This window comes from Triturus cristatus, chromosome 4_1, assembly GCF_964204655.1.
Source record: "Triturus cristatus chromosome 4_1, aTriCri1.1, whole genome shotgun sequence".
NCBI lineage: Eukaryota > Metazoa > Chordata > Amphibia > Caudata > Salamandridae > Triturus > Triturus cristatus.
The window spans coordinates 417,110,574-417,126,267 of record NC_140585.1 but is presented as its reverse complement, the minus strand read 5'-3'; the positions used below and the strand labels follow the sequence as shown (position 1 = coordinate 417,126,267).

The following is a 15,694-nucleotide window of genomic DNA, read 5'->3' as shown; positions in this document are numbered from 1 at the left end:
CCAGGCTAGAATCCCCAATACACGTGGGCTCTGCTCTTTTGGATAGCATGTTAACATACATTGTATTATTTGAAACATTTGCGTAAATATACATATATCTGTACATACATACATCGTTATAATCCATGATAAATACCTTAATGAAATAGGTGCCGTAGAACTGCTTGTCCCACTGCTGCATCCTTTCTCCACGCTGTGTCCAGACAATAATGTCTAGTAAAGGTGTGCGCATTCTTCCATGTCGCAGCTCTACAAATGTCTGGCAATGGCACCCCTGCAAATAGGGCCGTAGAAGTTGCCATTATCCTCGTGGAGTGCGCACGCACTTTGGTTTGCAAACGTTTCCCAGCCTTGACATGACACAAGGATATTGCTGACGATATCCACCTCGAGATAGTAGATCTAGAAAGTGCCACCCCTTTCCTGGGGCCAGCAAAGGCTACGAAAAGCTGATTTGTTTTCCTGAATGATTGGGTCTTGTCGATATAGAATTTGAGACATCGTTTAATGTCTAAAGAGTGCAATGCTCTTTCTGCCGCTGTTGACGGGTCTTTAAAAAATGTAGGCAAAACTATTGGTTCATTCAGGTGAAAACTGGAAGGGACTTTAGGAATAAATTTGGGATTCGTTCTGAGAATCACTCTGTCCTGCCTGAATTGTAGGAATGGTTCTGCAATCGAGAACGCTTGAATCTCGCTGACCCTTCTTGCCGATGTGAGTGCTAACAATAACGCTGTCTTCCATGAGACAAATTGTAACTCCGCTGTATGGTTTGGCTCGAAGGGCGGTTTCATTAACTGTGTAAGAACTGTATTCAGCTGCCAAGGAACAACTGGTCTTTGAACAGGAGGGAACATTCGGAAGAGCCCTCTGAGGAATTCTTTAATAACTCTTTGAGACCAAAGAGAGGGCTGATCAGGCACTCTTGTGTACCTTGAAATTGCGGTTAGGTGTACTTTTATGGACATATGAGAGAGTCCAGATTTTGCCAATGTCAGTAGATATGGGAGAATCTGATCAGAAGAGACCCGAAATGGATGCAAGTTGTTAGATGCACACCACTGACAGAACCTTTTCCATTTCGCCGCATATGTTTTGTTTGTGGAGACTGCCCGGGATCGTGACAGAATGTCTCTGCAGTCCTGAGGGATCTTTAATAGGTGGAATTCATGCTCGTGAGGTTCCATGCTGACAAGCTGAGCGATTTCAAATTTGGATGCAGTATCTGTCCGTTGTTCATCGTTATCAGATCCTACACTAATGGGAACTGTATCCTGGGTGTGATTGAGAGGCTGATCAGTTCGGAGAACCACGCTTGTCTCGGACACGCTGGTGCAATCAGAATCAGATGACACGGCTCTGATTTCATTTTCTTTAAGACTTTCAGTATTAGAGGAAAGGGGGGAAAGGCATACGCAAACATTCCTGTCCAGCACATCTGTAGCGCATTGCCCCACGATCCCTTCTGCGGAAACCTGCTTGCAAAGTTTTTGCATTTCGAATTGTGGCGGTCCGCGAATAAGTCTAGCCTTGGCGTGCCCCATACCTTGAAAACTCTGGAAAGGTGCTTCCGATGTAGTTCCCACTTGTGAGAGATTTCGGGAGATCTGCTCAGAATATCCGCTCTTGTGTTGTCCACTCCTGCAACATGTTGCACCTGAAGCGAGATGTTGTGAGCTAGAAGCCATTTCCAAATGTCTTGTGCTTCCTTTGACAGAAGTTTCGACCTTGTGCCCCCTTGTTTTAGCAGGTAAAACATAGACGTGGAGCTGTCCGTTTTCACCAGAACCGTCGATCCGCGAATTCTGGGTAGAAAAGCCTTGAGTCCCAAGAACACGGCCTTCAGCTCTAGCAAGTTGATGTGGAGCTGCGTTTCGGCCTTTGACCAGTGGCCTTGAATTTCGAGTTCCTGGAGATGCGCTCCCCAACCCTGAAGAGAAGCATCCGTCATCATCACGAAATTGTAGACCTGTGATTCGAAAGTTAGTCCTTCCGCTAAATGATCCCTGATCTTCCACCATGACAGGGCGTGTCTGATCTGAGGAGTGATTACTATCCGATCCTCGAAGGATCCCTGCGACTGAAGCCATTGCTCGTCTAGCAGTTCTTGTATAGGCCTCATGCGGAACCTGCAATTTGGGAGTAGGGGAATACAAGAGGACATCATTCCCATCAATGACTTGTAGATCCTTACTGAAACTGACTTTTTTGTTTGCAATTGTGTTGACAACCATATGATCTTTCGAATACGCTCCTCTGACGGGTAAGCCTTGGCCTCCTCCGTGCAGATTAGAGCACCTAGAAATTGAATGGACTGCGCTGGTCTGAGATAGGACTTCTCTAGGTTGACTCTGAGACCTAGCTGATCGAAAAGCTCCATGCAAGCGTGAAGGGAGCGATGGGTGTCTTTGAACGAACTTCCTTTGATAAGCCAATCGTCCAGATAAGGAAAAATCTGGTGACCTTGTAGTCTTAGGTGGGCCGCAATTGGCGCCATGCACTTTCTAAATATTCTCGGCGCTGACTTTAGTCCGAAAGGTAAGACTTTGAATTGGTAATGACGCCCCGCCACCATAAAGCGTAGAAATTTTCTGTGTTTTACGTGGATTGGGACGTGAAAATAAGCATCTAAGAGGTCCAGGGATGCCAAATAATCTCCTCTGCCAATCAGGAGAAGAATTTCCTGCAGGGATAACATTCGAAATGAATTCTTTTGAATGAATTTGTTTAGACCTCTCAGGTCCATTACCTGTCTCCACTTTGATGTGTCTTTCTTTTTTATGAGAAAGAAATGCGAGTAATAGCCTGTCCCGCGTTGAAGTCGTGGAACTTTTTCTATCGCCTCCTTTTGTAATAACGCTATCACTTCTGCCTTGAGGGCTGATAGATGTTTTTGCCTCCTGTGTATAGGGGGCTGAATTGGAGGCTTGTCTACGAATTCCAGAGTATGGCCATGTTGTATTACATCTAAAACCCATCTGTCCGTTGTTATTGACAGCTAAGCTGGGTAAAATGAAGTCAGGTAATGGGTGCTGCTTCTCGGACAGGTGTCGGATGTGTTGGAGAAGTCATTGTCGTCGATTGGACTGCTGCGACTTCCCTCTCGTAGATGATCTTCCCCTGGACTGTTGGTGATAGTTATTGGAAGATCGAAATTGTTGATTGCTCGAGTACTGGCGAGATCCCTGCTGCTGTTACGGCTGATATCTGTTCGATTGAAACGAGGATCGTTGTGTAAATTGTCCTCGGGAGCCTCTCCTCCGAAAGGACTGAAACCTGCCCTGTTGCAGAGATCCCAGCGCCCGAGCTGTATCTGTGTCCGTTTTGATACTTTGGAGGGCCTCATCGACATGCTTTCCGAACAGGTTCTCTCCATCAAATGGCATGTCCACTATTTTGGCCTGTACCTCAGGTCTGAACGAGGTGGCCTTCAACCATCCTTGTCTGCGCAGGGCTACTGCCCCTGCCATTTGTCGAAAAGCCACTGAGGACAAATCCATAGCGATGTCGATGGATTCAGATGCTGCCCTAGCCCCATCCTGTAGAATAGCCACCGCTTCTTCTTTTTTATCTTCTGGAAGATGGGAGAGCAAGGGAGCTATATCGCACCACATCTGCCGGTTGAATCTGCTGATGAGGGCTAATGCATTAGAAACCTTTATGGAAGACGCTGCCATCACTGCAAAGCGCTTCCCTGCTCCGTCCATTCGTCTTCCGTCTTTGTCCGGGGGAACCATTGTTGTTGAGACCGGATTTTTTGAGTTTCTTTGGGCGGCCTGTGTCACCACAGAGTCTGGTCGAGGAAGACCAATCAAACAGGCCGGAGACGATTCCGGAGCTCTATATTTTTTGTCTATTCGAGGAACTGACGCAGCCACTGAAGCCGGGTTCTTCATAATCTTCAAGCCTTCCTCCCAAATATGGTCGATTATTGGAATGGATCGCATAGACTTGCGTGACTCCTCTTTAAAGTCATAAAGAAAACATTCGGCTTCCTGAACCGGAATGGGAAGATCAAAGCGCTTTGATGCTTTCTCCATGATGTCATGGAAACCTCCTATATCTTGCGGCGGAAAATTCGCCGGTGTTGGAGATGGCGACGGCGTAGTTGGGAGAATATATTGATCCCATTCATCGTCAACCTGCTTATCTTGAAGGAGTTCTCCTTCTTCCAGTTGATCGGCGTCACTGTCTTCTAAGTCATCTCTGATTGTCATAATCGGTGGAGATCGGATCTTCTGAGTGGAAGTTTTGGGAGAAGAGTGAGGTGGTCGTACCTGCGTCGGCTTCTCCACCGTCTGTGGCGCTTGAGAGTTTGCTTCCGGGAAACGCCGATAGTAATCGTTGATCATCAGGCGTAAGTCAGTTACCAAGGACACCGGCATGGAAATAGAGTCCTCTCTAGAAGTATGCTGAGGCTCTTCCTCTTCCTCGTAGGCATAAGACTCCTGAAAAGATTCATATCTCCGTGAATCTCTCGGAGGACGATCCTGAAATGAGAAGACTTCTTGCACCTCATGAAATTCTTCCTCATCTGTTTCCTGACTCTTAATGCGAAGTTGGGAAGGACTATAATCCACTCCTGAAGATTCCTCATCATCGGACTGTAAGTCTAGTAAAGTAGAAGGCGGAAGCGGAGAAATTTTTGTCCATGTGGTAAAATCTGTAGACTTAGTCTGCTTCGTTGACGAGCCCGTCGACGACGCCATAGACTTCAATGTTATTTTCTTTACCTTAGGCGATTTAAAAGTTCCCGTCGACGGGACTGTCGTCGACGGAGTAAGCTGTATTATCGTCGACACCGTAGTTGTTGACGACGAAGTCTTCGTCGACGAAGGAAATGTTGCCGTCGACGGAATCGTCAACGGGCTTTTCTTCGACGACGAGGTTTTAGTCGCCGTCGATGCCGCTGTCGTCGTCGATACGGTGGTCGTCGACGGAGTCGTCGTCGATATGGTGGTCGTCGACGTAGTCGTCGTCGACGTAGTCGTCGACGGTTTCAAAGCAATAATCGCCAGTGACGCCCTAATTTTCGTCGACGGGGCTGAGGAAACTTCTCTTGACTCTTTAGATTTTTTAAGAGGAGTATAAGGTAATGAAGACGCAGGGGCCCCTTTGTCTTTTGTGTTCTGCTTTTTCAGCTCTGAACTATCTTCCGAAGTTGAAGATTTTCTCTTCTTTGAAGACTTAGAATCCTCCTCAGAGTCAGAATCTGAAGTGACCTTCTTTTTCTGAAGCCACAGCAGAAGACGTGCCTCCCTGTCACGTAGGGTATTTGCAGAAAAGGTTCTGCAATGTTTACAGTCCTTAGGCACATGTTTAGGGTGCAAGCAATATAAGCAGTCCTTATGTGGGTCCTCAGAGAACAATCTAGGCTTTTCTGCAGGGCCTGAAAAGCCTCTTCTTAGAGCTTTCAGCCATCCTAAACAAGAAAAGGCAAAGCACAATACCTTAATCCAGCCAGAAGAAGATAATTCTAGATAAACCAGAGGTCAAAAGTTCACACAGGAACAAAACTGAGCAAGGCTCAGGGAGACTCCTCCTCACACGAAGGCGGTTGGAAAATCTGAGGCAGGAAGGCTCTGCTGGGGAGTGTGAGGGCAGGGCTAGCAGCCGATTGGCTGAGTCTTGGACCACATAATGATGAGATTTGGTTACCAAATAAGATGATTCCCTATGGGATTTTGCTATGCAGTTTTTCTGATACTGCTGTGGTCATTCTGTTACCGTGAGACTCCCACCATGACGACGGGGAAGATACAAGCATGTGAATCTATGAAAGATTCAATACTAGAGAAACACATTCAAATGTCAACAGTTCTCAATAAATTAGGCACAAATATGGCTGCAGCCCTAGGGGCGTACCAGACCATATACTAAGAAAATGGTTTAACAAAGTCGACTTGCAAAATGACAAAGCCTAGGGCCTTGGGAATCGCTGGGGCTTCACTACTGCAGTGTTAGCAGGTAAGTAACAAGCCCACGGGAGACGCGTGCAGTGTCTAAACACAGCCGCGGGTTTCCTATAGGTTACAATGGAGCAAGTCGCGGTTTGTATTTTAAAGTTTTAGGGCACTTCGAAGAAGTCAACAAGCAAGCCACTTACAGGGTAAGTATTTCGAGGGCCAACACACACTTGGGCACCGGAGTGCACGAGTTACCTCACCCAGGGACGCCGGGTGCATAGGTGTCTTTTGGTGTCGGGTCGCGATGCTGTTTTCAATGGAGACCAATGAAGACTTGCTGCTTGAGACGACTGAAGAGGTGTCCGCTGGAATCCGAAGGTGGATTGAAGATGAAGAGGACCTGAAAATTGAGGGGACAGTGTTCAAAGTCACTTGCCAGTGACCGATGGCCAGCAGGATGGATGACCACAGATGTCGCGTCGTTTCAGGTCATCGATGGTGATTTGTCTCTTCGCTCACGAGGTCCAGGAGGGTTCGACGATGACCAGTAGCTGGATTCAGAGTGTCCCACGACGTCTGCAGCTGATGACGGTGTCGGCAACCGGATTGGAGCCAACAAGCCTTGGCAACTGCAAGACTCGTGTGGACTGAAGATAGTCGGTGATGCAGACCAGCAAGGTCTGATGGACTTACCCAGCGAGGGTAAGTGAGGGCCAGCCCGGTGCAACCAGGAGAGCCCTTGAAGTTGGTTAGAAAGTCTTCGGGGGAGTCACTAGCCAACGGGCAAGTAACCGCAAAGAAGCCTTCACAGGAAAAGTTTCACAGAAGCCCATGGTCACTCGGGATGGGGTAGGCCGCTGATTTTTGGAAAAAGACCTGCTAGGGACTTGGGACACAAATGGTCCAAAGCACAAGTTCGTAGACCGTTGTTTAGGGTTTGCACTCAAAATCAGTCCACGGTTCCCAGGTATTGCTGTTCCTCGTCACTCGTGGGGTCCAGATGCCACAGCTTCACTGGGGACTCAAAATGGCCGTCGAGAGGTCAGGAAATCTGTTTCTGGGGCCGCAGGGACTTCGGACTCCGGCGGGAGCGGTGAAGTTTGCAACCGTTGATTGAGGTTATAGGTGCCTGCCAAGCAGGGGAGTCACTCCTTGACTCCAAGGGAGATTCTTCAGTCTTCCAAAGATAGTGGAACGTCGAAGGGCCAGGATTCTTCTTAGTAGAGCGTCGTCCAGGGTAATCTGAATTGCATTGGCAATGCTTGCTATCTTATAGTGAAGATAGGGGAGGGACTAGCTCTATGACCACTCCTCTAGGAGGGTCAGGGTAGTGGGTGGTTACACCCACTTCCCTTTGTCCAGTTTCACGCCAGAGCAGGGGCAGGTAGCCCCTGAACCGGTTTGAGCTGGCATATGCACAGAGGAGCCTACTGCTCCCCCAGTGCAGGACTTCAAAGCACTCTAAGAGTGCACCCACCCAGCTCCAATACACTAAATCCTGTCTGGGAGGTGGTGACACCTCCCTGTGACAGGATACCTTTTGTTGGGCTTCCTCCACTGCGAGTTTCGGTCAGCAGCAGGAGGGCAGCCCAGTGTCTGTGCTGGTGGCATCCATTTTGTGATGCCAGGGCTCTAGGAGATTTCTACCGTTTAGTACAGTGGGTACATGTCATCCCCTCTAGAAGGGTGGGATCATACTCCCACACCAGTTACTGGTGTGGGGGTATGATTCCAAGTTGTTTGACACCAAACACGACATGTTTTGATGCAGTCATTCCAAAGTTAGCATTTACCGCGAGGTTATAATGCACTTAAGAGTATATGGTTTAACCGCATCCACAAACAGTAGCAGAGAATAGACTCTGCCAGCTGCAGAGGGGTCCTGCTCATGCAGAAGCACCCCCTCACATTATAAACCAAGCACCCTGCCCTCAGGATTGATAGGGCCTGCAATAGGGGTGGCTGATAGGTTTATATGTGTGTGTATGGTGAGATATAGGAACCTATACCTCAGTGAGGAGTGCTAACACTACCTCACACAGACTGCAGTAGCAGGCCTGTGGTGTCAGATTGAGAATGCTTCCCAGGGGTGGCATAATACATGCTGCAGCCCCTGGTAGGCCTGTGGAGTACCAATGCCCTAGGTACCTAAGGTACCATATACTAGGGGCTCATAAGGTACCACAGTATCCAATCACTAGTGCATCTAATATGCGCACCAAGTTGTTTAGAGATATCAGTGAGACTGGGGCCCTGATTAGCAGCAAGACTATAGCCAGAAACCAGTGTATACATCAGAAAAAAAGTGGGGGCAACATAAGTGCAGATCCTACTCTCCTACATCACCTTTTTAGATACACCACTATTTGGTTGGATGATTATTACACCTTTAATTGAAAAGTCTATCCGATCCTTTCCCACAATCTGTTTTTAACTCTCAAAATCACGGTTTAACTGTGGTGTCTTCGGTGCTTTCCGGTTTCTTGCACCCTTATAAATCCTTCTTTTCACGGGTTAGATGCTCTGGTGATCTTCTCTTCTAATCCTCTTGAATTTCCTAATGTATTTTGCTTGTGTCTGACAACGTTAATTAAACATCACTAACAATAATCTGTGGACAAATAACACTGAACAACATCTGAGTGTATGTCTCTCATTGTTCTCATTGCAGCCCTGAGGAAGTCGATGGGCAATATACCCAAGACGAAACACGTGTTGGCTACATCTCGGCTATATCAGCTACGCATTCTGACCATTAGGAGCCATCTGTGAAACATCTACGGCTCTGAATAAGATGAGAGAAAAAAGAAGACTTTGAATATTTAAGATTTGCACTGATATTTTCATTGGAGTAACACTCTGATATAATATTTGCATTGTGCTCGGGGACGGGACTTTGTTTTGTAGAGATGTTTTTAGCTGGGGAATACATCTGCTCCTCAAGAGTGGACTTTACAATGAGGAGTCACTAAAGTAAAACATTGTTCACCTGTTAATTAAGAATAGTCCCTATATTGTACATTTTGTAGGGTTTGCTGTCAAGATTTATTTAAGGTACCAGAAACACACCAATATTAGACTGTTTGTAACTTGAAACATGAATAGTTGTGAAGGAAATGTAATTGATTGTACATGCTTTTATTCATCATATCAAACTGGAACATTAATTTTGAGCTTAAAATGTTGTGCTCGACAATATTGAGCCAGACTATCACTACCACACTATTATGACCTTAAGTATATTAAAGTAAGTATAGATTTACTATACTTAATTCCACATATATGCATCTTAGTGATATATATATATATATACATACATATATATCTAAAGTTCATAGGAATTGGAGTTAAGAATAGTAAATCTTTACTATCTATGCAAACTCATATTCTTATATTCACATTATTTTGTATTCTATATTTAGACAACGATATTTTGGTAGTACAATATTTTTGTGCATGATATTCTGACATACAACATTTGAACTGCAGCCAAACACCCCCAAAATAACATCTTCAAATATTTAATCCATTCAGAAACTCCTTTTGACCTAGTAAGTATGAAGGATAATGCTACAATGAAGAAAACATAACTTTAGAATGAAAACATTTGAGAATCCGTCAAATATTTTCAATGTAGTGTTTCTAATGCATAAACTGTATGTATTCTGCAAGAATACGCTAAATTAATATTTCTGCTTTCAAATTGCATATGGATATGATCAAAGGAGATAAATTGAGTATAAAAAACTAAAAAACTATAACAGGATGAAGGGAAGAAAACGATAAAATGATATGTACCTAAAGAAGTAAAAGAGGGTTAGGAGGTGGATACATGGGTTCTACGCCTGCCTGTTCCAAACCCGAGAAAATCGATAATTTCTAATACAAGATATAAATGAATTCATTATTTAGCAAGCTGACATTTTTATGCAAGGTTTTCCCCATTCAAATATGTTATAGAGGAAATTTAAACAATCTGCTCCCAAACTAGGAAGACTTGTTTTGTAATACAGTTTAGGAGATCAAGTTGTTAAAAATAAACTTTAGAGTCACCAGCGAATTGTTAGTAACCTACTGCCAGTCATGACCTGCCATCCAATTATGATAGAGGATCCCAAGAGACTGTTGTTATGGAAAGGGTTTGAAAGAAATACACACATATCAGCAATTTGGGGCTTAGTAATGCTCGAACATCTAAAATAAATATATAATCTGTTCAGTCTTCAATGTATTCACATTAAAAGGTGCATTTAAAAGATACGAGCACCACCCACGCCTTCCATCTCTCACCCATTGCTTCTGCTCCCCACCCCCTTTCTGAGTTATTTCTTTCCTCCTGTCTTCTGTGTTCCTTCCTCCTGCCCATGTCCTCCTTCTCTGTCTCCCAGTGCTTCTCCTCTCCACCCACACAGGTTGCTTCATCCCACCGACACCCTCAGTATTCCCTGTAGCACCCTCTGTCTTGCCCCAATACCCAGGCCCGCTGTACGGCACCCCCAACCCACACTTTCCCAAAACGCTTTCATTTCTTTCTTTCTATTTGCAGATACAACTTGCAAATGAAAAGATAAAAAGGCTCAGCGTCATTGCATGTGTACGCCTACAAAATGGTTCATCCATTTGCGTCATATAATTTTGTTTTTTCCTATTTAACTATGCTACACAGAATCGGGGATGGTTTGAGACCAGTGACAAAGCCAATAGGCCCTAAAGGTGAGACTTGTTGTCAATGCTTGTTTTTTTAAAGCTAGCAGCAGTCAACATATAGCGACCTGTAAAGCCATATAAGTTTAAATCTGTTTTCATTATTAATTTCATGGTTTACAGCTTCATGACAGACAAATAACAGTATGTAAAGCCGACCATATATTGAACCATCCATCGATCACAAGTAGGCATTACAGTTGGGCGGGTATTAAAACTAACATGCATATCAATGACATCATTGACTCAGTTACCAGTTGAACTTCAACAGTTAGTCTGTTCCAACCTGTAAAGCCACACAAGAATAGAGCAAGCAAACCTACCATTTCCGTGAGCAGAATGTTGTTCGCTAAATAAATAGGATAGGATGAATGTGCTTCTGGTGACAGGGGGCAGTCGGACAGCCCAGAAACTTAAGTCTTTCCTAACTCCACTGATGAGAAACAACATGTTCAGCAATGTGGTCCCTGGTCTCTGTACACTGTTTTCGGAACTCAGCCCTATTCTGGAAATCTCTTCTAGTTCCGCTATAATTTTCTATTATCTGAATATATTAAATATAATTATTATTTTGTTGCCCTCTCTAGTCTGAATTGTCTAAACAAAATAATACAAACTGCGCTTTGGATCTCAATATGACTGACAGACCTACAACCTTGGACTCATTTCAAAGTAAGCATCATGATAGGTTGGCAACATTATCTCTAAAGAGATTTAAAAGTGCTTTAAGACCCAACTTTTCCTTTTTTTAGAGTATATGAGGCCATCAGGAGTGTAAAACATGGCCCACAGCCCCACAGTACAGCGATACTCTAAACTGCTAATCCCAGGGAGGCCACCTCAGCCACCAGTCATCCTCACCCTCAAAACTATGTTGATCGTGAAGGGAAGGACTTCCACGTATTTCACTAGGGATCCTCCTCACGTTTCATTATGCCCTTAGTGAGCCTTTGGCCTTGGCTTCGCCCCGACCCATAGTCAACCACTTATCTAATTCCCCAGTAAACGTAAAGTGCACTCTCAGATTTACAGTGGGTTGTGTCTGAGTACCGACCTTCACAACACATCTGTCCACCATGGAATCAAGCCATTCGATGTAGCATTCGATGGGCGACTGCTCCTCCAGAAGGTGATCGAACTCCTGATACACTGCCGGAGAACAGAACAAAACAGGCAAAATGAGAAAGTCATATGGTACAATATCCCCCAAAAGAGCCGCTTACTCTAACATAAGACGAACTGTAATAACATTTATAGTAATTAGATTGGTTCTTAGTGACTATTGCTAGCTGTAGATTGGGGTTCAGTGGCATAAAGAGAAATGATGGGGTCCCCCTGTAGAATGTGAAGAGGGGCCTCCGAGTCTCCCATATCTCACAAATATTCATTGATCTTGTGTGAAATGTGGCCCCTCAAGGGTTTAGGGACCCCTGAAAGGTTGGGGGACCCCTGTGTCGCCCCTGGTTTCTGATACTGAGCAATATTTTCTCTTGGTGAAGCTGAGACTGAGTATAGGCCTAGTTCTTATCCAGCAGTCTTTGTGTGGGAGCAAACTTGCAGGGTTTGCTACTTTGGCATGGTAGTACAGCCCTCCATTGATGATTAATGAGGTCACCACTCTTCCTAAACCATGGTTTCTGAACCCATAGGTCATAACCCCAATGGGGGTCAACAGAAGGTTTTGAGGAGGTCACATGGTGGGATAGATCAATCAATTACAAGCCATAACCATCTTAGAAGTAGTAAAAACAGAGGTGGTGAAGTGACAGTCGTGGGGTATTTAAGAACATATTGGGTCACATGCCTTAAAACATTGCCCGAAACCATTTACGGTTTCAACGTTTTTGCTGATCAACCACCCGTTGCTCGTGCAGCGATGCAGCTACAATATCACCAGCTTCTGTGGTCAGCTCTGAGATAAACTAGTCCAAGGGCAAGTAAATTCCTTATTCCCAGTGTGCTAGCTAAGCAGCACTTTGGAAACAACCTTCACTTTGGGTTTTATTCTGTCTTACAGCGGTTAAAGGCCATACAGAGTATGACCACTCGACTGCTTTTGAACTCAATAACGGGAGAAAAATCATTTACATTTGAATGCATTGCCCGTTCAGTGAAACCTTTGGTAAGTAGTGAAATTAAACAGATGTTCGTGACGGAATAGGACGCAGGACTTCTCTTACATTCCAGTCAACTCTTGATTTTCGCTATGGTAAGACGTGTCTTTACAGTGACTGCTCTACACCCGGTATGTCAATCACGTCATTTGAAGAAAAGTGTTGATAATGCAGAGCCTTTAAAAAAGCGTGTACCTCTTAATTCATATATATATTTTTAGAACACGGAGAGGTTGAGATTGGTAAAATCGAGAAGTGCCTGCTGTAATTTCTCTAAGCTGGTCTGTAGTTTGCCCTGAAAAATGCCTTTGTGGGGGATTGTAAGAGTTCAGTCCTCACTCTGGTTTCCACTGGGAGCCACATAATATAGCCAGAGTTCTAACCCGAGCAGGTCATCCGTTTGGAGTTGATAAAATGAGCTATGCTGTCAAGCCTTAGCTAAAAATACGCCCCGATGCAAACCACCTGTGCGCTCAAGACAGACCTAAAATAAGTGCTGTGTCGATCCCCTGCACATATTAAGCACCGATGATGCCCTAGTATGAAATGCTCACCTACTAACTTTAATGTTTAATATACAGAGAGGAATAATGCAGTGTCTTATATATCTTTAACAAAAAGGTACCACGAGGCTAATAGTGCAAGTAAAATATGTATATCCTTAGATCTAGCTGGAAGGGGCACCGGGCTGATATATTTGTCCACACTATTCAGAGATCTTTAACTCAGAAAAGAAGTGCATTTTATTACATGACTCTATCACAATAGATAACTTCAAAAATCAGTATGTTTTGCTTTAACACGTTGTGGCAGCTACTAGATCCGAACCAGCAAATGCACATATGCCCGGAGAAGGGACCCACTTTGCAATTCCCACAGTGCATTACTGACTCATGTAGGAATCCACTGCTCAAATGATCTTCCAAGACTCTCTTCTGCTACAGTCATATCCCAAAATCAGATTAAGCCGTTTTTTTTGAGAGCTTTCCATGTCAGAAAGGGCCAGAACAACGCTCAAAGAGAGAAGCAGGAGGTGGTTGACTTCCACGACTTGCTGCATATTTAAGATATTCTCAGAAGTATTCATACATTGGCTCCTCAACAGTTTTTGTATACATAGATGTCTTTTTCAGCCGTCCCATCCTCTCACTGTGCCCAGATGGGTACGCATGCAAATCTGACTGGCTCCTCTTACTTGCGTTGTGGTCTCACTCTTTCAAAATGTAAGGCAGGGGTCTTCTGCCTGGACCCTCACCATACTATTGACTTTTATTTTTTGTCATAGAAATCATTCATTCCGAAACTATCAGTCATAGACTTCCCATACAATGTAATATCTTCCACATTTAAGGCAAGGCATTGTATGACTTACTCCCCCAATATGATAACTCAAAGGCTTCCATGCATTTCTTTGAATGGACAAGTTCATTGTGTTCTAGACAACTGAGAATGCATGTGGCCTGTCTGAAGAGCAGAAACGAGCTATGCGTCATGACAGTACCAACTCTCATACCACCATGCATGAGCCATCAGCTGTTTTCATGGCTGACTCTCCATGGACAATCTTTAAACTCACGGTGTGGATGCCAGAAATCCCATATTTGTGGCTCCTGTTAATCATGAGCTTGTGCTCAGATTTTCCCTAGCAAGATCATCCGATAACTTGATGTCCCTTGACTTCTCTCACGAAACATAAATATATATCTACACTGTACCTGTATCTTTCTTTCCTGGCAGGAGAATAACAGAAAGAAATGGGTCCTACAGAAGTTGCTGCAGGCCAAATTACTCCAGCCTGTATTCTTAGCAACACATGATTGCTCCTCTCGCTGATGAGGGGTTGATACCCCTAAACCAATCCCAGGATGCTTCTTTCCATTCTAGAGAGGACCTGGCCTGGGAGTTCAGGCTGGGCTGTTCCCATGGGGAGCAGGGTCAAGACTGATTTGCATATGGCTGGGTCCAAACTTGGGTGGCATGGTGAGCAAATATAACAATGGATTAAACCCAGATCTGTGACTGGGGGTGAGTGTTTGAAAGGTTTCACCACTCCATCCATCATCTTGTTGTGTTACTATGCTCCTCTCTTCTCCCATTGGTTAAGACGATGAGGAGCAGACACGATGAATGAAATGGAGGGTGGCAAATGATAGCATGAAGCCAGAATCTTTAGCTGCTTCGTTAAGGTTAAAGACATTAAGAGGAATTTTTTTTTTTTTTTTAACTTATAACGCGCAACAGCTACCCACAGTGGGTTTCCCGGCGCGAAGGGATAGATTCAAGAAGAAAAACAGACCTCTAGAAGCAGCACCATGAAACAACTAGATCAACATGCAAATCACTGGAAGAGTAATGCTTTCAATTTTTTCCTAAAGGTGAGAAAATTAGTCTCCGTTTTCAAGGTGGAGGGTAACGCATTCCAGTGTTTAGGGGCTAGATGAGAGAAGGCCCGCCCTCCCATTCTTACAAGTTTAAATCGAGGAATAACAAAGCCACAATTAGCAGAGGATCTAAGTGTGTGATTTGGCTTATAAGGTTGGACAAGGTTTCGCAAGTACTTCGGGGCCGAGCCCTGCTTAATTTTAAAAAGATAGCATATGGCTTTAAAGTTGATACGACTGGAGATCCTGAGCCAATGTAGATCACGTAAAGCCTGAATGGCTGATTGTCTTCTAGGGATATTACAAAGAAGACGGGCTGCAGAATTCTGAACAACCTGAAGTTTATTTACAGTGGCCGCATCAGCACCAAGGTAGAGGACATTTCCGTAGTCCAGGCGAGAGGTTACTAGCGCCTGGACAACGGTTCTCCTGGTGGATAGAGGCAGCATCCATAACATTTTCTGGAGCCATCGTAGAGTAGTAAAGCAGATGGCGGCCACCTGTGTGGCCTGCTGTCTCATGGAGAGTTTGTCATCGATGAGAAAACCGAGGTTGCGGACCACTGAGGATGGCTGAGGAAGAGGTCCCA

At 44.6% G+C, this 15,694-nt stretch overlaps 1 protein-coding gene across 1 annotated transcript in view; it reads right to left on the bottom strand.

The window, feature by feature from the left end:
- Positions 1-15,694, bottom strand: part of RFX4 (regulatory factor X4) — a 320,232-nt gene that overhangs the window by 108,553 nt on the left and 195,985 nt on the right. Inside the window, exon 12 of the mRNA XM_085652535.1 lies at positions 11,665-11,759. Within this exon, the coding sequence (XP_085508661.1) occupies positions 11,665-11,759 (95 nt within the window). The remainder of the gene's footprint in view (positions 1-11,664; positions 11,760-15,694) is intronic.